The 24,617-nt window shown below is 47.2% G+C and overlaps 3 protein-coding genes across 3 annotated transcripts in view; all 3 read left to right on the top strand.

Annotated features, from left to right (window-relative positions):
* Positions 1 to 9,128, top strand: part of LOC120685492 (CBBY-like protein) — a 29,553-nt gene extending 20,425 nt beyond the window's left edge. Inside the window, exons 8-11 of the mRNA XM_039967451.1 lie at positions 4,776 to 4,890; positions 5,158 to 5,230; positions 8,505 to 8,554; positions 8,639 to 9,128. Coding sequence (XP_039823385.1) covers positions 4,776 to 4,890; positions 5,158 to 5,230; positions 8,505 to 8,554; positions 8,639 to 8,656 — 256 coding nt within the window. The 3' untranslated portion in view covers positions 8,657 to 9,128. The remainder of the gene's footprint in view (positions 1 to 4,775; positions 4,891 to 5,157; positions 5,231 to 8,504; positions 8,555 to 8,638) is intronic.
* Positions 9,129 to 9,921: 793 nt separating this feature from the next.
* On the top strand, positions 9,922 to 19,332 carry LOC120685491 (suppressor of mec-8 and unc-52 protein homolog 2-like). Its single transcript, XM_039967450.1, has 7 exons — positions 9,922 to 10,010; positions 10,563 to 10,632; positions 10,782 to 10,850; positions 10,931 to 11,054; positions 16,436 to 16,779; positions 16,997 to 17,383; positions 18,785 to 19,332. Exons 2-7 carry the CDS (start codon positions 10,606 to 10,608, stop codon positions 19,058 to 19,060), a joined length of 1,227 nt encoding a protein of 408 aa, XP_039823384.1. The 5' UTR covers positions 9,922 to 10,010; positions 10,563 to 10,605; the 3' UTR covers positions 19,061 to 19,332.
* Positions 19,333 to 20,176: 844 nt separating this feature from the next.
* Positions 20,177 to 22,693, top strand: LOC120685490 (protein Rf1, mitochondrial-like). The gene has a single exon (XM_039967449.1). It carries the CDS (start codon positions 20,240 to 20,242, stop codon positions 22,622 to 22,624), a length of 2,385 nt encoding a protein of 794 aa, XP_039823383.1. The 5' UTR covers positions 20,177 to 20,239; the 3' UTR covers positions 22,625 to 22,693.
* Positions 22,694 to 24,617: the final 1,924 nt, after the last annotated feature.

Below are 24,617 nucleotides of genomic sequence, written 5' to 3'. Positions count from 1 at the left end.
GGTAAACACATATCCGGCCAGTTCCTCCAGTGCATCCCTCTCTGATCAACACTACTACTCCACCAGTAGTTAGAGGTAGCCAATGTAATCTTCTGGCAAGTCGAGGGAGCAAGAACAAAGCAACTCATAGAGTAGGTGGGTATAGCTTGTGCCACCGACTTGATTAGTGTTTCCCGAGCAGCACAACTGAGTTCCTTCTCCCCCCAACCCCCCATTAATCCACGAATTTTGTTTGGGATAGATTCAAAGGCCGCCTTTGTGCTTCTTCCCACAGCAGTTGGAAGGCCTAAATACTTTTCACAGAGAGCTTCACTCTGAATCCCTGTTGTCTGTTTGACTATCTCTTTGTCAGTGTCGCTGCAATTTTTGCTGAAGAAAATTGCTGATTTCGACATGTTGACCAGCTGACCAGAACCCAATTGATAATGATTAAGAATATCCATTAAGCGCTGACCACCTCTCTCTGAAGCCTGAGTAAAAATTAGGCAGTCATCAGCAAAGAGGAGATGAGATATCCATGGGGAGTGTACACCCACCCGTACACCTCTTGCCAAATATTGGGGACCAATACTCTTCAGTAAACAAGAAAGCCCTTCTGCACATAAGAGAAACAAGTACGGCGAGAGCGGGTCGCCTTGCCGAATCCCTCGAGAAGGCACAAAGGGTTCAGAAAAGGCCCCATTAACTCTCACCCGGAAAGACACTGTCTCCACACACTTCATGATCAGTTGCACAAAGCCCTCATCAAAACCCATTGTAAGAAGGATGTTCCTCAGATAAACCCATTCAACTCTATCATAAGCTTTTGCCATGTCTAACTTCACTGCGCAAGCTCCAGATTTTCCTTTTTTCCGCTTCAGATAGTGTATGCACTCGTAAGCAACAAGGACATTGTCTGTGATTAGCCGGCCCGGAACAAAGGCAGATTGTTCCTCTGATATGATCTCATCCAAAATCAGTCTAAGCCTATTTGCAATCACCTTGGAACATATCTTGTACAGAACATTACAGAGTGAAATAGGTCTGAACTGAGTAAGATTTTGTGGGTTTCTAACCTTGGGAATCAGCACAAGGACAGTGCTATTGACCACCGACGCCATCTCACCCCCGTTCAGGAACGCCAAAACAGCTCTTGATATATCCTGTCCAATCAGCTCCCAATGCCGTTGGTAGAAACCTGCAGTGAATCCGTCCGGTCCCGGGGATTTATCCGGATGCATCATGAACAACGCCTTTTCCACCTCCTCATGAGTATATGCAGCGTTAAGGGCGCCATTCATCGCCTCTGTAACCTTTCTTGGTACAGCATGTGTCACCAGCTCCGGGGCTGTGTTCTCCTGTGCCAGGAAAAGGTTTTGGTAGAACTCGGCCGCCAAAGCTTCCAGTTCTTCTTGTGTGTCGCATATCGTTCCATCTGGCCTTTGCAGGGCTGTAATTCTGTTTGTTCTAGCACGATTTCTCGCCTTGGCTTGGAAAAACCCAGTATTGCGATCGCCTTCATGGATCCAAAGCACCCTGGACCGCTGCTTCTCCATTGCCTCTTCCCTTGCCAGCAATTCTGATAATCTCGCCATTATCCGGCGCTCCTCATGTGCCTGCCCACTTCTAATCGTTCGGCTGCGAATGAGTTCCAGCCGCTGTCTTAGTTTCCGCAGCTCATTCTTAACCGAGCCAAATTCCTCTCTTCCCCACCGAGTCAACGTGGATTGCAAGTTTCCTAGATTTGCATTGACATCATTTAGACTAGAGCACCCGCTACTCCACGCCCCGGCCACAGTATCTTGATACAAATGGTGGCGTTGCCACATGTTTTCGTACCGGAAAGGTTTGCCTCGTCCACGTTCAAGAGAGAAACTCGCCCTGAACTGTACAAGAATTGCGCAGTGATCCGATTCAGCGGTTTGGACGTGGGTTACTAAAGAGCCCCCAAACAAATCCAGCCATGCAGCGTCAGCCAGTCCACGATCAAGTCTGACTTTGATGTTTCGCGAGCCCTCTCTCCGGTTATCCCAAGTATAGGGAAGACCCCGGAAACCCAAATCCGAGAAGCCGCAATAGTCCACCGCTTCGCGAAAACCCTCCATACACCATTCTTCTCGATCATTGCCTCCCATCTGCTCGTCCTCATGTAGAACCTCGTTGAAGTCCCCTACACAGAGCCACGGAAGGTCCGTTTGATTTCTATGGAAACGAAGCAAGCGCCACGATTCCTTCCTTCGCGCCCGCACCGGCTCGCCATAGAAGCCGGTGAAACGCCACTGTCTTCCATTCTCCATCGTCACCCAAACATCAATATGGAATTTCGAGTAGGATTTGAGATCCACTGTTACATTATTTTTCCACAGTAGGACCAAACCCCCACTGAGCCCAACAGAGCTCACTCCAAACGCATTTTGAAAGCCCAGGCGCCATCTAAGCTCCTCCGCTCGTTGACTTCTCATCTTTGTCTCCGAAAGAAAGAGCAACAAGGGGTTAAAAGTATCCGCTATGCAACGGATTTCCCTAACTGTCGCGACCTCCCCACAGCCACGACAGTTCAGGCTTATGAGACTCATTGTGCTCGGCGGGGACTGCCCTCAGCAGCAGCCGCCGCCGTTTTTGCATCAGGTGAAACTCTTTGTTTCTTCGGGAGTTCCCCCGAGTCTTTGCCCTTTCCCTCTCTAGTTCCAACGAGTTCAGATAGACGTGCCTGTACCGTACCGATCGGTACCAACAGCACACCCCCACCAGTAGCACCTGTAGTATCAGGTGTGATCACGCTCGCGGTCTGCCTTTTTGCCTTGCGTTTCTTGACGACGTTCTGACGTGGGAGAACCGGTTCTTCATCAGGGAAGAGGTTTTGCCGAACGTGGCTAGACGTTGTCTTCATCCCATGGTCTGCCTCCGGCTCCTTCCGCTTGAGAGGGGACAAGACCTCCTTGTCATTAATGCCGGCACCATTTGCATCAGAAGTTGACGACGTGCTCTTTCCTTCCCTTGGCGTCGAGCGGTGAGACTGCCGCGGATTCAGAGAGGAGGTGCTTCCAAAAGATTCAGCAGCAGCTTGCGCCAGCCCCTGGATCCTCTTCTTCTTTTCCTCAGGCGCCCTCAGAAGGACATCGTAGGGCAGCTTACCCAGGGCATTCCGTTGTGCCGGGTTGGCACACTCAAGATCTCCGTGCCCCATCACACCACAGGATTTACAGAAGAATGGTAATTTCTCATATTGCAAATCAAACCAGACCGGAGGTCCTGTTTTGTCAGTCTTCAGAAGTACACCCCTCCTGAGGGGTTTTGAAAGATCCACAGCGATTCTGCCACGAAGGAAAGGACCGCTTGCTTTACCATCCCCATCAACATCCATCTTCTTGACTTCTCCAATCAGGCCCATCGCTCTAGCTCCTCGATGGGAATTCATCCAACCTAGAGGAAGGTTCAGAATATGTACCCAGAGATCAATTTTGTCAAAAACAATCTCTGAAGGAATCAGCCTATCATCATAGTCACGGAGGATAACAGCATGCTTGCCAATCAACCATGGCGATCCCTCTAGGGCACGGTCCATGGCAAACTTATCCCCAAACTCAGCGATGAAAAGATTATCGGCCTTCTCACCAATAGAGCGGATCTTCAGCCCGCAGGGGTTGCCCCATGCCGGCGTCATGGCGCCCTTAATTGTTGACGCATGAATCGTCGATGGGGATAGGACTTTCCCCACCACCGCCCATTGCTCCACCTCTACGACCTCATCCTCTTCATCATCACTGAAGGCGGCTATCTCCCCCTCTTCTTCGGTGAGGTTCAGCCTCTTAAGAAGTTCCGCCACGCCCATTGCTCCACCTCTACGACCTCATCCTCTTCATCATCACTGAAGGCGGCTATCTCCCCCTCTTCTTCGGTGAGGTTCAGCCTCTTAAGAAGTTCTGCCACACCAGGTTGCGCATCTGGCATCGAGCCAGAGCCCTCCCGATGAGCTCCACGATCTCCTCCGGCTCCGGACGACATAGTCGTATAGTGCTAGATCAGAGAAGAAAACAAGTGTCTCGCGAATGGCCGCGGACAAAGGCGATCCCAAAACTAGGGTTCCTAAGCAGCTTAAGTCCCTAGGGGAAGTTTGTGGTCGCCGGCGCCAGGACGGCTAACCGGCGATTGAGGGGTGGCCGCCAACAGCAGGGTGCTGCAGGCGTGGCTTGGCGCTGGTGGTCGGCAACCAGCAACGATGCGGGCATGGTCACCGGAGACAGAGACCTATGCCGGAGTTGGAATCGCCATCACGATCGCCTCCCAGGAGAGATCCAAGAATTCCGGTCAGGCTCAGAGTTTGCAGTTGGGGAGCAGGCACTTATGTTCTACTTTTTTTATGAGGAAGCTGTATGTTCTACTTGGAGCATTTTTCTGCATTAAATTGAATGTTATGCAGATGGGTCTATCATTTTTCTTTTTTTCTTTTTGAACGAATCCGTATGAGATTGTACCTTTATGTTGATTAAGGATATATTTACAATTGATCGAGTGCTAAAACAGAGAAGAAAAGGTGAAATGGTTCGAAGCTGTAAATCCACATGAGTAACTATTGTCGTACATTTAAGCATCATTCTGATTAACAATTGAATTAATGTTATCCACATGCCAATTAACTTTCGCAATCTTCAAATTTTTTTATTTATCCTAAATTATCACTTTCGTTACTTCTATGCTACATCCTTTGTAGTGAGAATAAAGCCATCTTTTTTATTATTCAATTAAAATTATGAACCTTGTTTTCTAACAAGATGTACCATGAATGTTCTTTTCAGCTACACTGCACAAGAGGACTTTGCTACAGCAGATGCCGTGTTCGATTGCATCGGAGACCCACCTGAAGCACGCTTTGATTTGGATTTTTGCGCGGGCCTGCTCCAGAAACAATATGTAAGCTAAACGAAAGGCACATTCATGGTGCATCTTGTTAGAAAACAAGTACTATTATTTGCAAAGGACCTCAAATATAAAAACAAACAGCAATGTGTTATACATGTAACTATTCTTCTGGTAAATCTCGCTAGTAATCTTTCGTTTCATTTTAGTGGTAACCGAAGTGCCAAGTTGCATGTTTACTGAATCCTCTCTGCTCTCACATGGATAGCTGATCAGTGACCGACCAACATGTCCCACTAATTCCCTTTTTCTACCCTATAGAAATTGGCAATTCCTCAAGTATTTTGCCACCATTTGGTTCAACTCCAAATTACTGGACGCCCTCAAACAATATGTAAGCCCTGTATTTGTTTCTGGTCATTTTCTATGTTTCTAAATTGGGCATCTTGGAATTGGCTTTGCTACTTGGAAATGCTGTCATAGGATATCTTTACATTGTTATTGACTTGGAAATGCAAAGTTACACCCATCCGTGAAAAGGTTTTGCAAAAAAATTTCATTTAGTACTCCATGCATGGAAGATTCTTTTTGTAGCGCCAGTAGTGCAAAGCAACCAAACGGGGCTAGGAAGATTGGCCGATACACAGCTGCGTTTGGTTGACTGGCATGCATGAAATAAACTAGCCTATGCTCTTATGAACCAGTTTCTAAATCACCTGCTCTGACTGATTAGTTTCCAAACCCCATGTTCCAGTGATCACGTTTGTGTATTATCTTTATCCTATATTGTTCTCATACTTCACAATATACGTCAGAAAATATTCTTCTTTTCTTGGGCCTTTAATCTGATTAATATATTTTATATGCAAAATCTGATTAATATTCTCTATTATATTCTTTACACTCCGGACCTCTACGTAGCAGGATGCACATAGCCTAAAAAAGTACTTTTTAAAACTATATGGTGCTTAGGCCTCCTACTGGGCATTTTAGCACGGAGTTGAGATCGAACCAATTGTGATGATTGACTGCTGAGACAATATGTTTTCTTATGAAGTGAATATGTTACAGTATTCTTTACTTCCAAAAAACTAGGCAGAGAGGCCTTTTACTATGCAACGGGAGCATAGCATCCAACCTGAAAATTATGAAATGGATTATGTTCAGCAACTCCACTAACGGTCGATTTCTGGTAGTTAGTTGCTCATGCCCTCCATGTACATGCTACTTAGTTAATTGTTGACTCTGAGGTATCTCTTCAATACTTTTTAGTTCAAAATTTTGTACCACTTTTTCTTTATTTTGGAAAAGTAGTACAAAATTTTGAACTAAATATGGTTGGAGGAGTACTTAAAAGTCACCAATAACACCCCTAATTTCGGACTTGGTTAGCATTTTACGCTATGATATAAGCTAAGAGGATGGATGTCTGCAGACAGGTCCGTGTTGCCCGAGCATGCTTGTACAACTGACAGCAGACCATCCGCTCGTCTACTGTCACACCCGTTGCCGCCGGCGACTCGACGGCGTGAGATAGATCGGAGGGTCAGATACGGAGAAACCTTGGGGAGGAGGAAGAACCCCCTTGATCTCGTTCGCTGTTTACTTTCAGATAAATTCAACTTGTCTTTGTCTCTTACAGAAGATTGGCTTATATCAGCTGGTAACTCACTGCCTCATGGGCTCCACTATTTACACGCTTGCCACACGCAGGTGACCACGCACGCACGCTAATTTCACCACGCTGGCGCCAACTGTAGTCGGTCACTCCTTGTCACCCTCCACCGTGACATCTACCTGCTGTGTTTTGATTCTCAAGTTTGCTGAACAAGTGAACATGGCCTTGTTTGGCTAGCGCGCTAGGATTCTAGCGCGCCTCTTTTAGTCTCCGCATGAAAGACCAAATGAAGTCTATTTGCAAAATTTTTTAGGGATAAGTGTAACTTTTCGTGGCGAATCTAATGACGGTAATTAATCGATGATTTGCTACAGTGATGTTATAGTAACCATCCTCTAATCGCGCGGTCAAAGGCCTCATTAGATTCTTCAGGGTCACTAGCGCGGGGGTTCTGAAGTTGATTTTGTAAACTGATTTTGTTTGGAGTAATTTTGCTCACGGACATTGCATAAAGGTCAAATATGCTGCTGGACACCGCCAATGTCGAAATTTGCTGGTGGACATTACAAATTTTTGGTTTTTTGCTCAATGACACCGGATCGATTATTTTATTCATTTTTCAGTTATGAAGAGAGAGAAGGTGGGAGAAATGTCTAAGCTGCCCTCGTCTTCAAGCTCTGGTTCTTCACCAGTTATTTGCGGTGACAGACCGTCGGCGCACCATGGCTACCGATTTGGTGGTGGGGGGGGGATCCTTTGGTCCGGACTACGGCAGACGGCAGCCACGACCTGGGGCGGGCGCGGCCTTCGCCGGGGATGGGAGGTGGTCCGGATGGGGAATCATGAGCTCGGTGAAGCTCCATTAATGGCGGCGGCGGTGACGATTGAGGGCTCTGCGGCGAGGGAGAGGACAGAGGGAGGGGGTAGGTGGATGCAGCATGCTCCTGCGGAGTCAAGGCCTTGCTTTTATAGTAGGAGATGGGGAGGAGGGTTGGGCCGCGGAGCTCGCTTCCATGACGGCTATGGTGGCTGGGATGCGCACGCACAGGATGGAGTGGGGGGAGGCTGGGTCCTTGCAGTGGCGCGCAGCCTCGTAGTCACAGGCAACCATGACCTGGGGCAGGTGCGGCCTCGCCGGGGGCTCGCGACCTCGCCAGGGGCGGCGCGGTCTTCTCGGGGGCGCGGCCACGGCCTGGGGCGGGCACTGTCGTGCTGCCGCTGGAGCTGCCCCAAACCCGAACCCCCCCTCGCCCCCTCCCACACCCACGCGCACAGCTCTCAGCCATGGACAGAGGTGGAAGATGACTCCGAGGGGCAATTTGGTCTATTCACCATCCATTGTCTTTCCTGCACCATGAAATTGAATATTTTAATGGCTATGGTGTCCAGCCGCAAAGAATCAAGATTTCATAGGCTGTGTTTCCAAAATTTATCTCTCCAAACTTCATTATTTATCTATCACATCAAATCTTTTGTCTCATGTATGGAGCATTAAATGTAGGTAAATAAAAAAACTAATTATATAGTTTTGATGTACACGATGAGACGAATTTTTTGAGCCTAGTTAGGTCATAATAGGACAATAATTACCACAAACAAACAAAAAGTGCTACGGTGTGTTAGGGTGTCAAATGTAATCTTTTTTACAACCATTTTACATATCTAAACACAGCCATAATGGTACTGGGCATATTTTGGAGTTGGCGGTGTCCAACAGCATACTAGAAATTTTTACAATGTCTCTGAGCAAAATTATCCTTTGTTTGACACTGTAATTAGTGGTCAAATTGTTACTATTCACTAGCACGCTGCAAACCAAACGGGCCCATATATCGTGTACATCTACCAAGCAAAAGGGGTTGTGCAACGTCAGCTACTGTTTCGGCTAGGTGACTCTTCTGATTTGGACCGTCCGATCTTGATCCAGCACACGCGTCGTCGTCAGGGTGACTATTTGTCCATTTGTGCTTAGTTTATAGAATGGATTTCATTACTCATATTATGTTTTATTTTGTCTGGATTTCTAATTTCTGCAATGTTTGTGTTATAGGCTGGCTGATGCACACAAGATTTCAATTGAGAAAAGCAAATACCTCGGAGGTTGGTTATGTGATGCTATACATTTTTGAAGTAATTCCTTTTTATGGGGAGAAGTATCTTTGACTCTTCACCTCTGTTTTCCAGTGCTTTCTATGCGAATGAATAAGCGGGGATACCTGTTCATGAGCTGTCCAAATCATGACTTCTGAGGAAACGAGAACTGTTTGACATAAATAACCTTCTATGTTTTGTAAATGCCCCATGTCCACTGTTCCAGAAAATCATTTTCTCTAATGAAATATAAACGATGAACAACAGCTTGATCCATTGCCTAATCAATCAATCATATGCAGTCCTCTAAATTGCATTTTTTTAACTCTTAATTTCTCGTAATTGAAAAGAGACTAAGAAAGGTATAGAAGGTGGCATTATAAATATTGATGTGGATATAGTGGCTCAGATGCTGTTCTGAACTACTCTTTGACTGACATTTCATTTCCATGCTATGCTTGTAAGGTGATTTGGAGCATAGTAGCATACACATCTGGTCAAAGGCTTGGACTATGCTCTACTTCACAAAGTACGGAGTGAAATTGAAAAGAAACCTGATGCAGAGGATGGGAAGGAGGCAAAGTCAAGGTATTCCACCACAGTGTATTTTGAGCTCATGTTATCATACCTTCCCTATATGATTGTTACAGTAAGTGTTTTTAAAAAGCTATCAGATGCAGCTTTCATTTCAGATGCTGGAATATGCCCATAATAGTGCATTAATGCTTGTCTAGAGAAAGCATGCAAACGGTACCAAAAAATGTACCATCATGACAGAATCATCTGGATCAAATTTATTGGAGCTACCTTTATTTTTTTGGAGTAACATAAGAAAGAGCCACTTGCCTTCTATTTGAATTTTGAAAGAGTCTGTTGATAAATTTCTTGTTCCTATAAATTGAAGAAAAAGGGGATTATGCCTCCTGTAATATTTTGCATTTTTATCTCTTGTAGTATTTAATAACTTTACAGGCCTATCTTCCTGAAGCCTTTATCCACACTGAGTTAGGTGTGCTGACTTAGATTTATGTAAGGTCTTTATTTTATACAACTAATGATGGAACACGCTTTAGAGTGTTTGTAAACATTGTCTAAGCCAAATATCTGTTCCTGTGCATCATTACCGTCACTCTGGGGCACAATGAAATTATAGATGTTGTATATTTTTTGTATCTCTCAATTTCAGATGCAACAATAAAAGAAATACCCTCACTTTCGCTGTACAGGGCAACAAAAGAAGATCAGGCAGTCTCCTTCTGAACTGCAACTGCAAAGGTATATATTCTTTTAGTTTGTCATTGAATTATTTATTTGTTCATATGTTAAGTTACATAATACAACAAGAATGTTGATTGTCATTTTCTGTTGATCGCAGTCTGTCTACCAATGGATCATAAAGCCACAAAGCATAATAAAAGAGAACGAATTGTTTCTCCCTGGTCGGATGTCATTTATTTACAATATGGTAATGCCCTTAAATTGATTCCCTTCTTTTTCAGTTCCATAATGGAGGTGATCATAAAACATTCAGATTAATCGTGTATCAAAAATTGGAAACCATAGGCATACCTATTATCCTCCACAGAATGACCAGATCCATATATCATTTTATTTTTTCACCTCACATCAGTACTGACAGACATGTTATCTGTGTATAAATGTCCAGAATATTCTGAAAAGTCAAAATTAGTTTTTTCATATTGTTTTTTAATAGATATTGACATTTCATGTTTTAGTCTTTTTTATTCTGATGAGAATTCAACATGTCTTTGTCATGATTATCCTGTTACCTCTCACAGTTTACAAAATGCCTGATTATGGTTTGTTCTATGATAAGCATTATTTGTCTTTTTCTCTGCTCATCACTTAAAATGCATTACTTCCACCAGTTTTCTGAAGTTCTAGGAACTGAATAATCTTCCGATTTTGCTATGCTCATTTATATTCATGTGTAGTGTTAATATGTAATTCTGATGCAATGATTCATGCTTCATGCAAAATTGATTTGTCATTGCAGTGCATCATGGCTTCATAATTGCAACACAGTACATTCTCTATTCATGAACAATTGGGGCGATCCAATAGAGGTGTCAGCATAGCCTATTCATATGAAATAGTTGTTATATTTTTTTAGCTATTTCCATTTGGATTCCATTTTTTTGTATCATATTATCTCTGTTTTCTGTTTGAAACTTTTTTTGTGAGGGCATTAATTATCTTCTTTTAATCCAACTAGGAGGAGGGACTCACCAATGACATCCCAACAACTCTTCATAGGAGCAAAGCTGATTGCCCTGTTCCAGAGGTATTATGGCAAATATGATGACCACGCATATGCTGAATGTCATTTGACTTTCTTTCTCAATGATCTTCTTACTTCTGCAGGAGATGGTAACCGTCAGTGTGGATGGTTCTGTACTTGACAGGATTGCTAAAATTATGACATACCTTCGACTTGGATCTTCAGGGAAGGTCTTAAAGAAAAAGAAAAAGGAAAGAGACACAAAAGGTGTGTTACTGCAAAATGAAATTGAGTGCTATACTAGTGGATCTTATTGAGAAAACTGAGAGCAGGAAAGTTTTTTGGTAAATGAATAAGAATATATGCTTATGTCATTTGTCTGGAAGAACTAAGAATAATTATATTTTAGTGATATAGAAAAAGTAAAAGTGCTACTTATTGTTGGTGTATATGTGAGCCCATGTATAGAGGCCCATGTATAGCTACTATATTACCCACCATTCTAGGGTTTGAAGGAATACAACACATTATTCTCACCTACATGGTATCATAGTCTCTCTCCTCTCCTCCATCTCCAGCCGCCGCCGCTGCTGCCGCCATGGCTGGCCGCCGGCCGCTGGCACCACCTCCTCTCTCCTCCTTCCCTCCCCTCCCCTCCTCTGCTCCGGCCGCTGCACCTGTGCCGCACGCATGGAGACCCGCCGTGCCAGCCCTGGTCCTCCTCGATCCCGCCCCTGGCGCCGCCGCCGCCGCTGCGGCTGCTGGCGCGGGAGGCACGGGGGTCGCGGGTGCGGGGGGCGACGCCGCCGCGGCCTCCCTGCAGCGCGCCCCTGCCGGCGCGGGCGCAGGGGCCGCGGGCGCGGGGGGCGCGGGGGCCCCTGCAACCGCTGCTGCATGTGCAGGCGCCCGATCCCGCCGTCGCCGCCACGGACGCCGCCGCCGCTGCAACACACCGCGCCGCGGTCGCCGCGAGCAAGCAGGCCGCCGCCGACGCCGCCCTTCCTGAGGTCTTCCCCACGCCGGCCGCGCTCACGCCCGCGTGGCCTGGCATCGGGATGCCCCCCGCGGATGCGCCGCTCGCCGCCTCCGCATTCCGTGGGCAGCAAGCTGACGCTGCTCTCGCCGCGGCCCTCCTCGCCGCCAAGTCCGAGGCTTCGGCGGCTCAGGTGCGGGTCTGCGTGGCTGCCCTCGCTTGGGAGCGCGAGCGCGCCACGGCCGATGCTCTCTCTCTCTCCGGGTCGCTGAGGCGGAGCACTACTTCCGTGTCTCCTCTAGCCAGCAGCCCGTCGTCCCGGAGCATGGTGCCTCCTCTTCCCACCAGGCCCCGCCCTCTGGGTCTGGACCCCGGCACGACCCGATCGACCCCATGGTCGCCCAGCTCCACCTCCAGGCCGCCGGCGTCTAGAACATCAGGGCCCTGGTCACCGTCCTCCTCGACCCCACGTCCTCCTCCTACGGACGTTGGCGGGACCAGGTCCTCCTCGCCCTCCGCCGCTACGCCCTCGACGACCACGTCCTCCTCGACACGCCGATCGAGGCGCGGGACGTGGTGTGGCTGCGCCTCGACAGCGTCGCCATGTCCTGGATCTTTGGGACCATCTCCCTAGATCTTCAGGACATCGTCAGGACCTACGGCAGCACCGCGCGACAGGCCTGGCTCGCGCTCGAGGGGCAGTTCCTCGGCAACACCGAGTTCCGCGTCCTCCAGCTCGACCTCGACGCCACCTTCCGCACCTTCGAGCAGGGAGACCTCTCCGTGGGAGAGTTCTGCAGGAGGATGAAGGGCATGGCTGATGCTCTTCACGACATCGGGTATCCGGTGTCCGATCGGGTCTTTGTGCTCAATGTCCTGCGGGGCCTGAGCAGCACCTATGACCACCTGAAGACATGGATCACTTGCCAGAGGCCCTTGCCCTCCCTGCAGGTCCGGGACGACCTCGTCCTCGATGAGATCACCAAAGGTCTCGCGCCCGGATCGTCCTCGTCCACCCCTACTGCGCTCATTGCTGCTCCACCGGCTTCCTCCGCCGCTCCTGCCACCTCCCTCCTTGGTGCTGCTCCCACCGGGCAGACTAGCGGTGGGGGGGGCATGGACGTCGTCGGCGGGGGGGACGGGGTGGTGGTGGTACTGGTGGTCCTGCTTCTTGGGGTACCGGTGGCGGTGCTGGTGGCCGTCGGAGTGCGCTGGCTCCGGCTCCGGCTCCTTGCCCCTGCCCTTGGAGGTACGCCCGGGCCATCCTTCAGCAACTCATAGTCAGGGCACATCTCAATGTGGCCGTTCCAGGGTCCGGGGGGGTGGGGGGGCTCGTCCTCAGCTCCAGCCGGCGGCCATGTTCACCGGTGCTGCCCCCATGTTCGCGCTATCCTGGACCCCGCCCACTCAGCCCAACCAGCAGCCGACCTGGCCTAGGGGGTGGGACCAGGCCGCACTGGCGCAGTCCTTCAGCACCATGGGGCTGACACCGCCGGTCAGCACCGAGTGGATCACCGACTCGGGTGCCTCCTTCCACACCACCCCTGATGCTGGTATCCTCTCTTCTGTCCGACCCCTACACCCCTCTTGCCCTTCTTCCATCATGGTTAGTGATGGGTCTTGCCTTCCTCTCACCGCCGTGGGTTCTGCTCCTGGTTCTTTTCGTCTTCCCAATGTCCTTGTTGCTCCTCAAATGGTTCACAACCTTCTTTCCATTCGCCAGTTTACTGCTGATAATTCTTGTTCCATCGAATTTGACTTTTCTTGTCTTACTGTGAAGGATTCGGCTTCCCGGCGTTCGCTCCTCCGATGTGACACCTCAGGGCCCCTTTGCACTCTTCATCTTCTTTGCTTCCGCTGCTTCGCCTTCGACTTCTTCTTCATCTGCTGCCTTTGCTGCGACGCCGTCTTCCACCACCTGGCACCGCCGGCTTGGTCACCCCGGCCGCGACATTTTGGCTCAGCTCCGTCGTAGTACCGATGTTCCATGTACTAGGACTCCTGCTGAGCACCTCTGTCATACGTGCCAGTTAGGTCGTTATGTTAGACTTCCTTTTTCTTCTGCTTCTTCGCATGCGACGCATGCCTTTGATCTTGGTCACTGTGACCTGTGGATGTCTCCTGTACTCAGCATTTCTGGCTATAAATACTATCTGGTGGTGGTTGATGATTTTTCTCATTACTCTTGGACTTTTCCTTTGCGCGCTAAGTCTAAGACCTTCCCCACCCTCCTCCACTTCTTTGCTCGGGTGTCCACTCAGTTCGGCCTCACCATTAAGGCCGTCCAGTGTGACAATTGGCGTGAGTTCGATAACTCCACCTCCCGTTCCTTCTTCCTCTCTCGGGGTTTTCAGTTGCGTATGTCTTGTCCGTATGCCTCTCCCTAGAATGGCAAGACTGAGCGGATGATTCGCACGATGAACGACGTCATGTGCACCCTTCTGACTCAGGCCTCTCTGCCTCCCCGCTTCTGGGCTGAGAGCCTCCACACCGCCACCTACTTGCTTAATCGTCTTCCGTCCACTACTTCTCCTGCTCCCACTCCACACCACGCTCTTTTCGGTACCCCTCCTCGCTACGACCACCTTCGGGTCTTCGGGTGTGCATGTTACCCTAACATCTCCGCCACTGCTTCTCACAAGCTGGCGCCCTGCTCGACTCGTTGTGTGTTTCTTGGTTACCCCCCTGACCACAAGGGGTACCGATGCTTTGACCTCACCTCACGCAGGGTCCTGATCTCCCGACACGTGTTTGACGAGTCGGATTTCCCCTACTCCACCTCCTCCACACCTTCTCCTGACCCCGTGTCGGAGTCCCTGTTTTCGACTGACCCAGTGGTTCAGCCACCTTTACCTGTCTGTCCTTTCCCTGCAGGTTTTCCCGGTACACCGGCACCACTTCCGGTGATCTCTGCTGCGCCACGCGCGGCCCCAGGACCTTCTGTCGTGCCACACGCGGCCCCGGTGTCTCCTGCTGCGCCATGCGCGGCCCCGGTGCCTCCCCCTTCACCTGCGCGGTACGCTCAGCCGGTGCAGGTGTACTGGCGTCGTTCGGTGCCGGCACCGGCGCCACCTCCGGCTTCGGAGGCTCCTACGGCGCCTACACCAGAGTCGTCGCCGCTGTCACCTATACCGGAGCCGTGGCCGCCGCTGCCTCCGCCGACTCGCTCTCGAGTCGAGCCGGTGGTGTACCACCCGCCAGTCATCCATCGGGATCCTCAGCATATCCATCCCATGGTGACTCGGCGGATGGCGTCTCAAGCCACGACTCTCTCCGCCACCGAGGGAGAGCCGCGGGTCTCTTCGGTACCCTCCTCTGTCCGCGACGCCTTGGCGGATCCTCACTAGCGTCGCGCGATGGAAGAGGAGTACGTGGCTCTTATTGCCAACTAGACGTGGGATCTCGTGCCGCGTCTGTCTGGTTGCAATGTGATCACTGGCAAGTGGATCTGGACGCATAAGCGTCGGGCTGATGGCACATTAGAGCGCTACAAGGCTCGCTGGGTTCTCCGGGGTTTCACCCAGCGGCCTGGTGTGGACTATGATAAGACCTTCAGTCCAGTGGTGAAGCCTACTACTGTGCGCACGGTCGTCTCGCTTGCACTCTCTCGCTCTTGGCCTGTGCACCAGCTGGATGTGAAGAATGCGTTTCTTCATGGCACTCTGTCAGAGACAGTCTACTGCTCTCAGCCAGCGGAATTTGTGGACTCCAGTCGCCCGGACATGGTCTGTCGGCTCAACAAGTCTCTCTATGGTCTGAAGCAGGCTCCTCGGGCTTGGTATTCTCGGTTCGCGACGTTCTTGTTGACATTGGGGGTTCACCGAGGCCAAGTCTGACATTTCTCTCTTCATCTACCGCCGTGGGGATGAGACTGCCTACCTGCTGCTTTATGTTGATGACATTGTGCTCACAGTCTCCAATCAGCAGTTGCTTCAGCACGTCATCTCCTTCCTGCAGCAGGAGTTTGCTATGAAGGATCTTGGTCAGCTCCACCACCTCTTGGGTGTTACTGTTGAGCCTCGTCCCTCTGGCCTTCTCCTTCACCAGCGGCAGTATGCTCTCGATACTCTGGAGCGAGCTGGGATGACTGATTGCAAGCCCTGCTCCACTCCGGTCGACACTCAGGCGAAGCTGTCTGCTGATCTGGGTGATCCCGTGGCTGATCCTACTGCCTACCGGAGTCTTGCCGTGCCTTGCAGTACCTTACCTTCACCAGGCCGGACCTCACATATGCCGTTCAGCAGGTCTGTCTTCACATGCATGATCCACGGGAGTCACACCTTGCTGCGTTGAAGCGTCTCCTCCGCTACATCCGTGGCACTGTTGACTTCGGTCTGGTGCTTCACCGCTCGCCCTCTGCTGAGTTGGTTGTCTACACTGACGCTGATTGGGCTGGCTGTCCGGATACTCGCCGCTCCACTTCCGGCTACGCCGTCTTCCTGGGCGGCAACCTTGTCTCCTGGTCGTCCAAGCGGCAGCCCGTTGTCTCCCGCTCCAGCGCCGAGGCGGAGTACCGGGCTGTCGCTAACGTCGTGACAGAGACGTCCTGGCTCAAACAGCTCTTAGGATTCTAGGGTTTGGAGGAATACAACACATTATTCTCTCATACACTTATGTTGCCAGGACACTTGAGTTTTGTGCTTATGTTAACTTTTTATGTTTTTCTACAATGCAGGGAAGAGCAATTTGGCGAGTAGTAACTGTGATGAGGCAGTAAAACCTTTGCAAAGTAGCAGTTCTGCTCTGAAACACCAATCAGAAAAGAATATGCCGCCACCGCCGCTACCCCCTCGGAACAATGATTCCAATGGAAAGGAGAAACAATCTAGAGCTGACGACGATGACATTTTCGTTGGTGATGGAGTTGACTATTCTGTTCCTAACAAGGAAATGAGCCGGAGCCCTATTTCTGAGGATATGGAAGAATCCCCGCGTAACCATCAGAAGCAGTCCTATTTCGCAGAACCCATGTATGGCCCAGTACCACCATCTGAACCTGCTCAAGCTTGGCAACAGCCGGTAAGCCTATAGATGTTCTGTGACTTTGGTTCGAATGGATACCTGTATAAATTGAACCATGCACGTTGAAGGTTAAGAGGCTAACAATTTATTTGTTGCTTATCCATATTTATGACCTGCTACAAAAGCAGCTTCTATAAACTGTTTCTAGTTTGTTCTATATTTTATTCAGCTCGATCAATATTAAATGTGTAGTGTTTTTCTTTTCTGGTGTCAGAATGGTTATGATACTGTTCAAGCCCAAATGGTAGCAGCTGGATATCAAGGCGATTGGTCAGGCTATGTGTATGCAGAACAGCAGTTGGGTTATCCAGAACAGTATGTGCAACAAAACACTCAGGAATATGATGTGTTACCTGATCCTAGTATAGCCCAGGATCCTAGGTTCATGACTCAAGCAGACAAGGATCGGGGTCTAGGTTCTGTTTTCAAACGTGATGATCAAAGGCTTAATCAGCTGAGGGAAAAAGATGCACGGGAGAAAGATCCAAATTTTATTTCGGATAGCTACTCAGAGTGTTATCCTGGTTATCAGGAGTACCATAGTGAGATTGCAGGGAGCGATGATGAAGATGATTTATCAAAGATGGATATGGGTGGACGGGTAAGTGAAATTTTAATTTCAAAACCATGCATGCACATAATGAGATACAGACACTGATAACTGTTCATCTGGATTTGATGTTCTAGAATTTAATGATGTATTGTTCTCACTGTTCTTGTGAGATCTTACTTTCTGTTCACTGTTCAGTCTGGTGTCAAACAAAACCCGAAACTGCTACATATCTGTTTTCTGTGTTTTATTTTCAGAAAAGGTCCTTTTTAACCCCCTGAACTATTGGCCGAGTCTGAGTTTCCTCCTTGAACTTCAAAACCATCCGAACTGGCTCCTCGAATTCCCGAAACTGTGCAAAAGACCTCCTTGAGCGGGTTTGAGGGCGGTTTTCCTATTTTTCTTTTATGTTTATTTTAACTGAATCTTTGAAAAATCATAGTAAATCACAAAAAAAATCATAAAATAGAAAATTAAATTTTGTTGGACTCCACATGAGTAGATATACGCAATGAATATATTATATGGTATACTTTAGTACAATTTTTTTACTATAGCTTTAGATATATATACTTTTCTGTAATTAATTTATAGCTACAATTTTCGTCGTCCAATTATGGTGAAATTTTTATGATGGGCTAATCATTATATTATTGAGTTGTAGTAAAAATTTTATGATTATTAGATCATGTTTGACTGATCTATAGATTTATCTATATAAACTAGAAAAATCTAGACGAATCTATAGATAAATCTATAACTTAGTCATACATGATCCAATAATCATAAAATTTTTACTACAGCTCAATCATATAATGATTATCTCACCATAAAAATTTCACCATAATGGGATGACGAAAACTATAGCTATAAATTAATTACAGAAAAGTATATATCTAAAGTTACAGTAAAAAAATTGTACTAAAGTATACCATATAATATATTCACTGCGTATATCTACTCATATGGAGTCCAACAAAATTGAGTTTTCTATTTTATGATTTTTTGTGATTTACTATGATTTTTCAAAGATTCAGTTAAAATAAACATAAAAGAAAAATAGGAAAACTGCCCTCAAACCCGCTCAAGGAGGTCTTTTGCACGGTTTCGGGAATTCGAGGAACCAGTTCGGACGGTTTTGAAGTTCAGGGAGGAAACTCGGACTCGGCCAATATTTCAAGGGGTTAAAAAGGACTTTTTCCTTTATTTTCGGTCCTGAGCTCTTGAATCTTGATAGTAATCATTCTGGTTTTTTTAGCACTTTAGCCATTACATGTTCTGGTGTTTAATGATACAGTAGTCATTGCTTTGGGCTGTATTTGTAGCTTTTGGTTTGAATGGTTTACCTAAGTCCATGATCACATCTGTTGTAAAACAATACAGAATCTCATCCATGCCATGGTATTCGTGGACCATCTCAGTAGTGTATTCTGATATACAATTTTTGAGCAGGCTAAGGGGCGTCTGCATAGGTGGGACTTTGAGACGGAAGAGGAGTGGGCGAAATACAACGATCAGAAAGAAGCCATGCCGAAGGCCGCCTTCCAGTTTGGGGTGAAGATGCAGGACGGCAGGAAAACGAGGAAGCAGAACAAGGACCAGAAGCTCACTAATGATCTCCACAAGATCAACAAGATCCTTGCTAGGAAGAAGGGTGAGAAAGATGGAACGGATGATGGCGGCCATTACGATGATGATTTACCTAGCGCGAAGAAGCAATGCGGCTGACACAGCTCAATTTTAGTTCCTCGTTGCAGAAAGCGTAAGTTATGTGCCATGTTTAGCTGGCAGCTGAGGTGTGCAGCCTTTGTTAAAGGTGGCTGGTACGAAATTTATGCTCTTGACTCTTGCTGAAGCAATGGAAGAAGTATGTTTGTATATGTTCAGGGAGGCGCTGCTGAATACAGTTTGATTCAACGCGCTGCTCTTGTTGATTCTGGTCTGCCCCTTGGGATGAGGTTAACATTTGTAACATGTGCTGATGCACTGGTTGCCGGCCTCCTGCCTGGTTGACCCCCATAGTTGATTTCATTTATGAAAAAGAGGTGTAGGCGCTTTCCAGAGGTGGAAGATTTACGTTCTTCCTGTTTGATCCGAAACCGATTGATCTAGCCATGAGCAGGTTGAGGCAGTCTTTGCAAAGGTAAATTGGTTTGAGAAAATTACATTTGTGTGCAACCAGTGCATTCAGGGGATTCAGCAACACCCTTTCAGCTACATTAGTGGTTTACATTTGCTGTCAGAAGATAAACAGCAACACCCTGTCAGTTACACCTCTCGTAGAAACAGAAACAAGGCCATCAGGCATCAAGCATGAGGCTGCCGGTTGCCGATCAGTTAAACTAGACTCAGCTGCTGCTCGTCCTCAAACGGATTTTCATTTTCTTTTAGACAAATCATTTACATTTTTTTTCTTTTGCACAAGCCATTTTCAATATTTTAGCACGCCAGCCAGGAAGTACGATGCTCCCTATCGAAACTCCGAAATAAATTAGTTTGTATCCAATGGACCTGTTCCACTGTCTCTGCGCAAACTAATCCCTAGCTCGCCTTCCGCGTCGCCGGCTCGCCGCGGCAGCGGTCGTCGTCGACAGAGAACCCCGGCTGCCCGGCACCTCGGTCATGATGTCGTCCGAGTTCACGATGCGGAGCACCTTGCCGCCGCTCTGCTCCAGCCTCTGCCGCCATACGAAGGCCAAGCGCAAGGCAAAATCCTGATCGAGAGGTACAGATTGCAATTTTTAATTTCCGCACTTCCAATTTGACGTCAAATCATTTGGCATTTGTTTTGTTTTGGTAAATTGCTGGTGGTGGATTGCAGATTTGTGAAGTTTTTTGTCTCGGGGGCAGCAGGTCAAATCGGACCGTCTCCTTCCCAGGCCGCTAGCTGTGCCGTGCCCCGTCGGCATGTCCCGCCGCGTGCGCGACCGTTGCTTGGAGCTGGAGCGCGCCATCGCTGCTCGCTTCCGCTCGGGAAGCCTTGGCCTCGACGACGCCATCAAGCTATTCGACGAATTGCTCCCGATCGCCAGGGCCGCCTCAGTTCGTGCCTTCAACCAGCTCCTCACAGTCGTCTCTCGCGCCCAGGGAAGGGGATCCTCAACCTCTACGCTCATCGTCTCCCTCTTCAAACGGATGGTCCGTGCCTCCCCAAATAAGGTAGCTGTAGCTCCCGACCGATCGACCTACAGCATCATCATCTGCAGCTTCTGTAGCATGGGCTGCCTTGAGCTCAGTTTCGCCGCCTTTGGTCTCGTCATTAAGACGGGTTTTAGGGTGAATGCCAGAGTCATCAGTTCACTTCTCAAAGGTCTCTGTGATGCAAAGCGGGTGGGTGAGGCCATGGAGATATTGAGCCGACGAATGGCCGAGTTTGGCTGTATGCCAAATGTATTTTCATACAGCATAATTCTGAAGGGTTTATGCGATGAAGGGAGAGCTGAGGAGGCACTTGAGCTGCTCCACATGATGGCAGATGATGGAGGTCGTACCTGCCCACCAGATGTTGTGTCGTACACCACCATCATCAATGGCTTGTTTAGAGATGGCCATGTGGACAGAGCTTACAGCCTATTTCGTGAAATGAATGACCAGGGATTTTTGCCGACTGTTGTGACCTACATCAGAGTCATTGATGGCTTGTGCAAAGCTCAAGCAGTTGACAGAGCCGAGGGTGTCCTTCAGCAGATGATTCATAAAGGTGTCAAGCCAGATATTCAAACATATACTTGTCTAATCTATGGATATTGCTCTTCAGGACAGGGGAAAGAGGTGGTTCGAATGCTCAGAGAAATGTCCGCATATGGTCTTCAGCCAAATGTTGTCACTTATAGTTTGCTGCTTGATTACCTTTGCAAGAGTGGAAGAAGCACAGAGGCTAGAAAGATTTTTGATTCTATGATTGAAAAGGGCATAAAACCTAATGTAACTACATATAACACTCTGCTTAATGGGTATGCTACCAAAGGAGCTCTTTCTGATATGCATGGTCTCTTGGATTTGATGGCAGGAAATGATATTTCACCTGACCATCATACCTTTAACATTGTTCTCTGTGCATATGGTAAATGTGGTATGATTGATGAGGCAATGCATATATTTGACCAAATGAGGCAGCAAGGGTTGAATCCTAATGAAGTCACCTATGCAGCAATAATAGATGCACTTTGCAAGTTGGGAAGAGTGGATGAGGCTATGCTTAAATTCAATCAGATGATCCATGAAGCGGTGACTCCTAATATCGTTGTTTTTAACTCACTAGTTTATGGACTGTGCACTGTTGGCAAATGGGAGAAGGCTGAGGAATTATTTTCTGAAATGCTGAATCAGGATGTGCGTCCCAATTCCATGTTCTTCAACACAATAATGTGTAATCTTTGCAGAGAAGGACGGGTCACAGAAGCCCAGAGTCTCCTTGACTTGATGGTGCGTGTAGGTGTGAGACCTGATGTTATCTCGTATAATACATTAATTGATGGCTACTGCTTAGCTGGTAGGATGAAGGAAGCTATGAAGTTGCTTGATGATATGGTCCGAGTTGGCTTGAAACCAGATGGCTTTTCTTATAATACTTTGCTTCATGGCTATAGTAGAGCTGGCAGGATAGATGATGCGGTTAGACTATTCAGAGAAATGTTAAGCAATGAAGTTAGGCCTAATATTGTCACTTATAACACGGTACTTCATGGTTTATTTCGGTCTGGGAAGTTTCCTGAAGCAAAAGAACTCTATCTCAATATGATCAAAAGTGGAATGCAGCTGAACATTTACACGTACAACATAATTCTGAATGGTCTTTGCAAAAATAATTGTGTTGATGAGGCATTTAAAATATTTAAGAGTCTATGTTCTAAGGATTTTCAACTTGGCATCATTACCTTCAGCATTATGATTGAAGCTTTGTTCAAAACTGGCAGAAAGGAAGGCGCTATGGATATGTTCGCTGCTATCTCTGCCCATGGTTTAGTTCCGGATATTAGGATCTATCACTTAATGATACAAAATCTCATAAAAGAAGGGATGCTAGATGAGTCTGACAATCTGTTTTTAGCAATGGAAAAGAGTGGATGCACTCCAGACTCATATATGCTAAATTCTCTTGTTAGGAGGCTGTTGCATAGAGGTGAGATAATGAGGGCTGGGGTTTACCTCTCCAAAATCGATGAGATGAACTTCTCACTTGAGGCAGCCACTACTTCCTTGCTAATATCAGTTTTTTCGAGGGAGGAACATCAGCACCATGCAAAATCCCTGCCTGAAAAGTATCATTTTCTTAAGGGGGTCAATAAATGAGTCTTTTGTAAATGAATCAAATTGTTAGCAGTGCAGATACATCTAAATGAGACATGTTAATTTGGTGAAGTGACTATTCATGTCTCATGCTCCAATTTACTTGCTTTGTTCTGTTGTCTCTCTTTTTTTTTCTCTAGAGAAATTCTGTTGTGCTAGTGCAGTTAAGTGTATCTCCTGGTAAAATTACCTTTGGTGCGGTCCAAGCTAGCTTTACAGAAGAATTAGCTTTCAAATTAACTGGTAGCACTTAAGTCTCTGCATTTTGTTGCTTATTTGTGAAGATACCCTGCACTCATGGTGATAAAATATGTGATTTGGAGTCTGGACCTCTTGATCCTTGAGGTGATTCCTATCATTTAAGCTTGTGTATTCCCCCATTGTTAGCAATGTAAAAGGTTTTGATATGTTTTCCCCTCATACAAGCTCCAACAACAAGCCCTTGATTTCTATGTTGTTTTGATTGATGGGCTACAAGATGCCCCCTGATGATTGTTTTCCTATCATAGCATCCACGTTGTGACCTTGGTTGGATTGTTGATAATGAGTGCAACTGTGCATAAGACATATCTTTTCAGTTATTTGGAAATGGTTAGAACTTTTGTTTCTCTCCCCTCTGCAGTCAGCACACTTCTAATTGTTTTGCTTTCTTTGTGATGTAACATTTTTAACTTATAAATGCAATATTTGTCCAAGGTTTCTGTATACATCAACTGCCACCACAAGAGGAACGATGTATAGCCTTGTGTATCTGTTGTGTTGGTGTCTTTTCATTTCGTTTAGAATGTCACCTTTTAAAATCATAAAGTTTTTTTTAATATTTAAACTAGCTTTATTATTGTAAAGTTGCATCTCTGTCCTCTAGTCCAGCTTAAGATTTACAGGCATGAACTGCTTTCGGGTTATCAGAAAATGGGGTGCTCCGAATAAGATTGACTTCCTCTCTTTGTCTTACACAAGACATGCAGAAGATGTGCGGCAGGTAGATCACTAATGACACCATGGAGGCATTTTGAGTTATTATGTCTGTCCTCTTTAATTGTTGTGCTTCTAAGTTCTAAGCAATATCTATGATTCTTCAATGAAAAAGCCAGCATTGCTATATTTGAATACAATATCTGCGCCGATGAACACGAGCAGATAGCGAGCGCGTGGGCATAAAGGGCTCACCGGCAACCGATTTTTCAGGTTGGATGGAGCGAATGATGGCTAGAAGGTGGATTTCGACAACGGGTGGAGCTCGGGACGGGGAAGGCAATGGCAGCTCGTGATCTGAAATCCCTAGCATGGCGGTGGCCAGAGCTCAACGATATGCTCTGGAGGAGGGAGGTCAAGGGGGGTGGAGGTGCCATGGGTGCAAGGAATTGGAGGTGGGGAGTGGAGGATTTGTCACTTGACTTGTAATATGCACTGATGCACTGGTTGCCAGGTTGACCCCATAGTTGATTTCATTTATGAAAGGGCAGTCTTTGCAAAATTGAATTGGATTCGAGAAACTTACATTTGTGTACAGCCAGTGCATTCAGGGGATTCAGCAACACCCTTTCAGCTACATTTGTGGTCGGTACCTTGCATTTGCCCTCAGAATTCAGTTACACCGCTCGTAGAAACAGAAACAAAGCCACCATTCGTCAAGCATGAGGCTACCGGCTGCCGATCAGTTAAGCTAGACTACGGCACAGGGGCATCCTAATGTGGCCGCATTTTAAAAACCGTCCGGTGTTTTAAAACGGATTTTTCATTTTTCTTTTAGTTCAAACAAACCATTTTCATGTTTTTTTCCTTTTGCACAAACCATTTTCAATAGTTTTGCACACATGCCTGTTCCAGCACATATGCCACTATGCCAGGAAGTACGATGCTCCCTCTGAAACTCCGAAACTAGTAGTTTGTATCCAATGGACCTGTTCACTGTCTGCACAAACTTGGTTCGTTTGTCACCCGCAGGCCGCAGCACGTTTTCAACCACGCCCGTGGGCTCAAAGTCATGATTGCT

Source organism: Panicum virgatum, chromosome 8N (genome assembly GCF_016808335.1).
Source record: "Panicum virgatum strain AP13 chromosome 8N, P.virgatum_v5, whole genome shotgun sequence".
NCBI classification, from domain to species: domain Eukaryota; kingdom Viridiplantae; phylum Streptophyta; class Magnoliopsida; order Poales; family Poaceae; genus Panicum; species Panicum virgatum.
This window is presented reverse-complemented; position numbering and strand designations above follow the sequence as displayed.

Excerpts from the sequence above, each read along its gene's own strand:
- LOC120685490 (XM_039967449.1), top strand. The coding sequence starts at position 20,240 with ATGTCCCGCCGCGTGCGCGACCGTTGCTTGGAGCTGGAGCGCGCCATC.
- LOC120685491 (XM_039967450.1), top strand. The coding sequence starts at position 10,606 with ATGAACAATTGGGGCGATCCAATAGAG. Across the intron at positions 10,633-10,781 it reads ATTGGGGCGATCCAATAGAG|GAGGAGGGACTCACCAATGA; the intron begins GTGTCAGCATAG and ends TAATCCAACTAG. Across the intron at positions 10,851-10,930 it reads CTGATTGCCCTGTTCCAGAG|GAGATGGTAACCGTCAGTGT; the intron begins GTATTATGGCAA and ends TTACTTCTGCAG.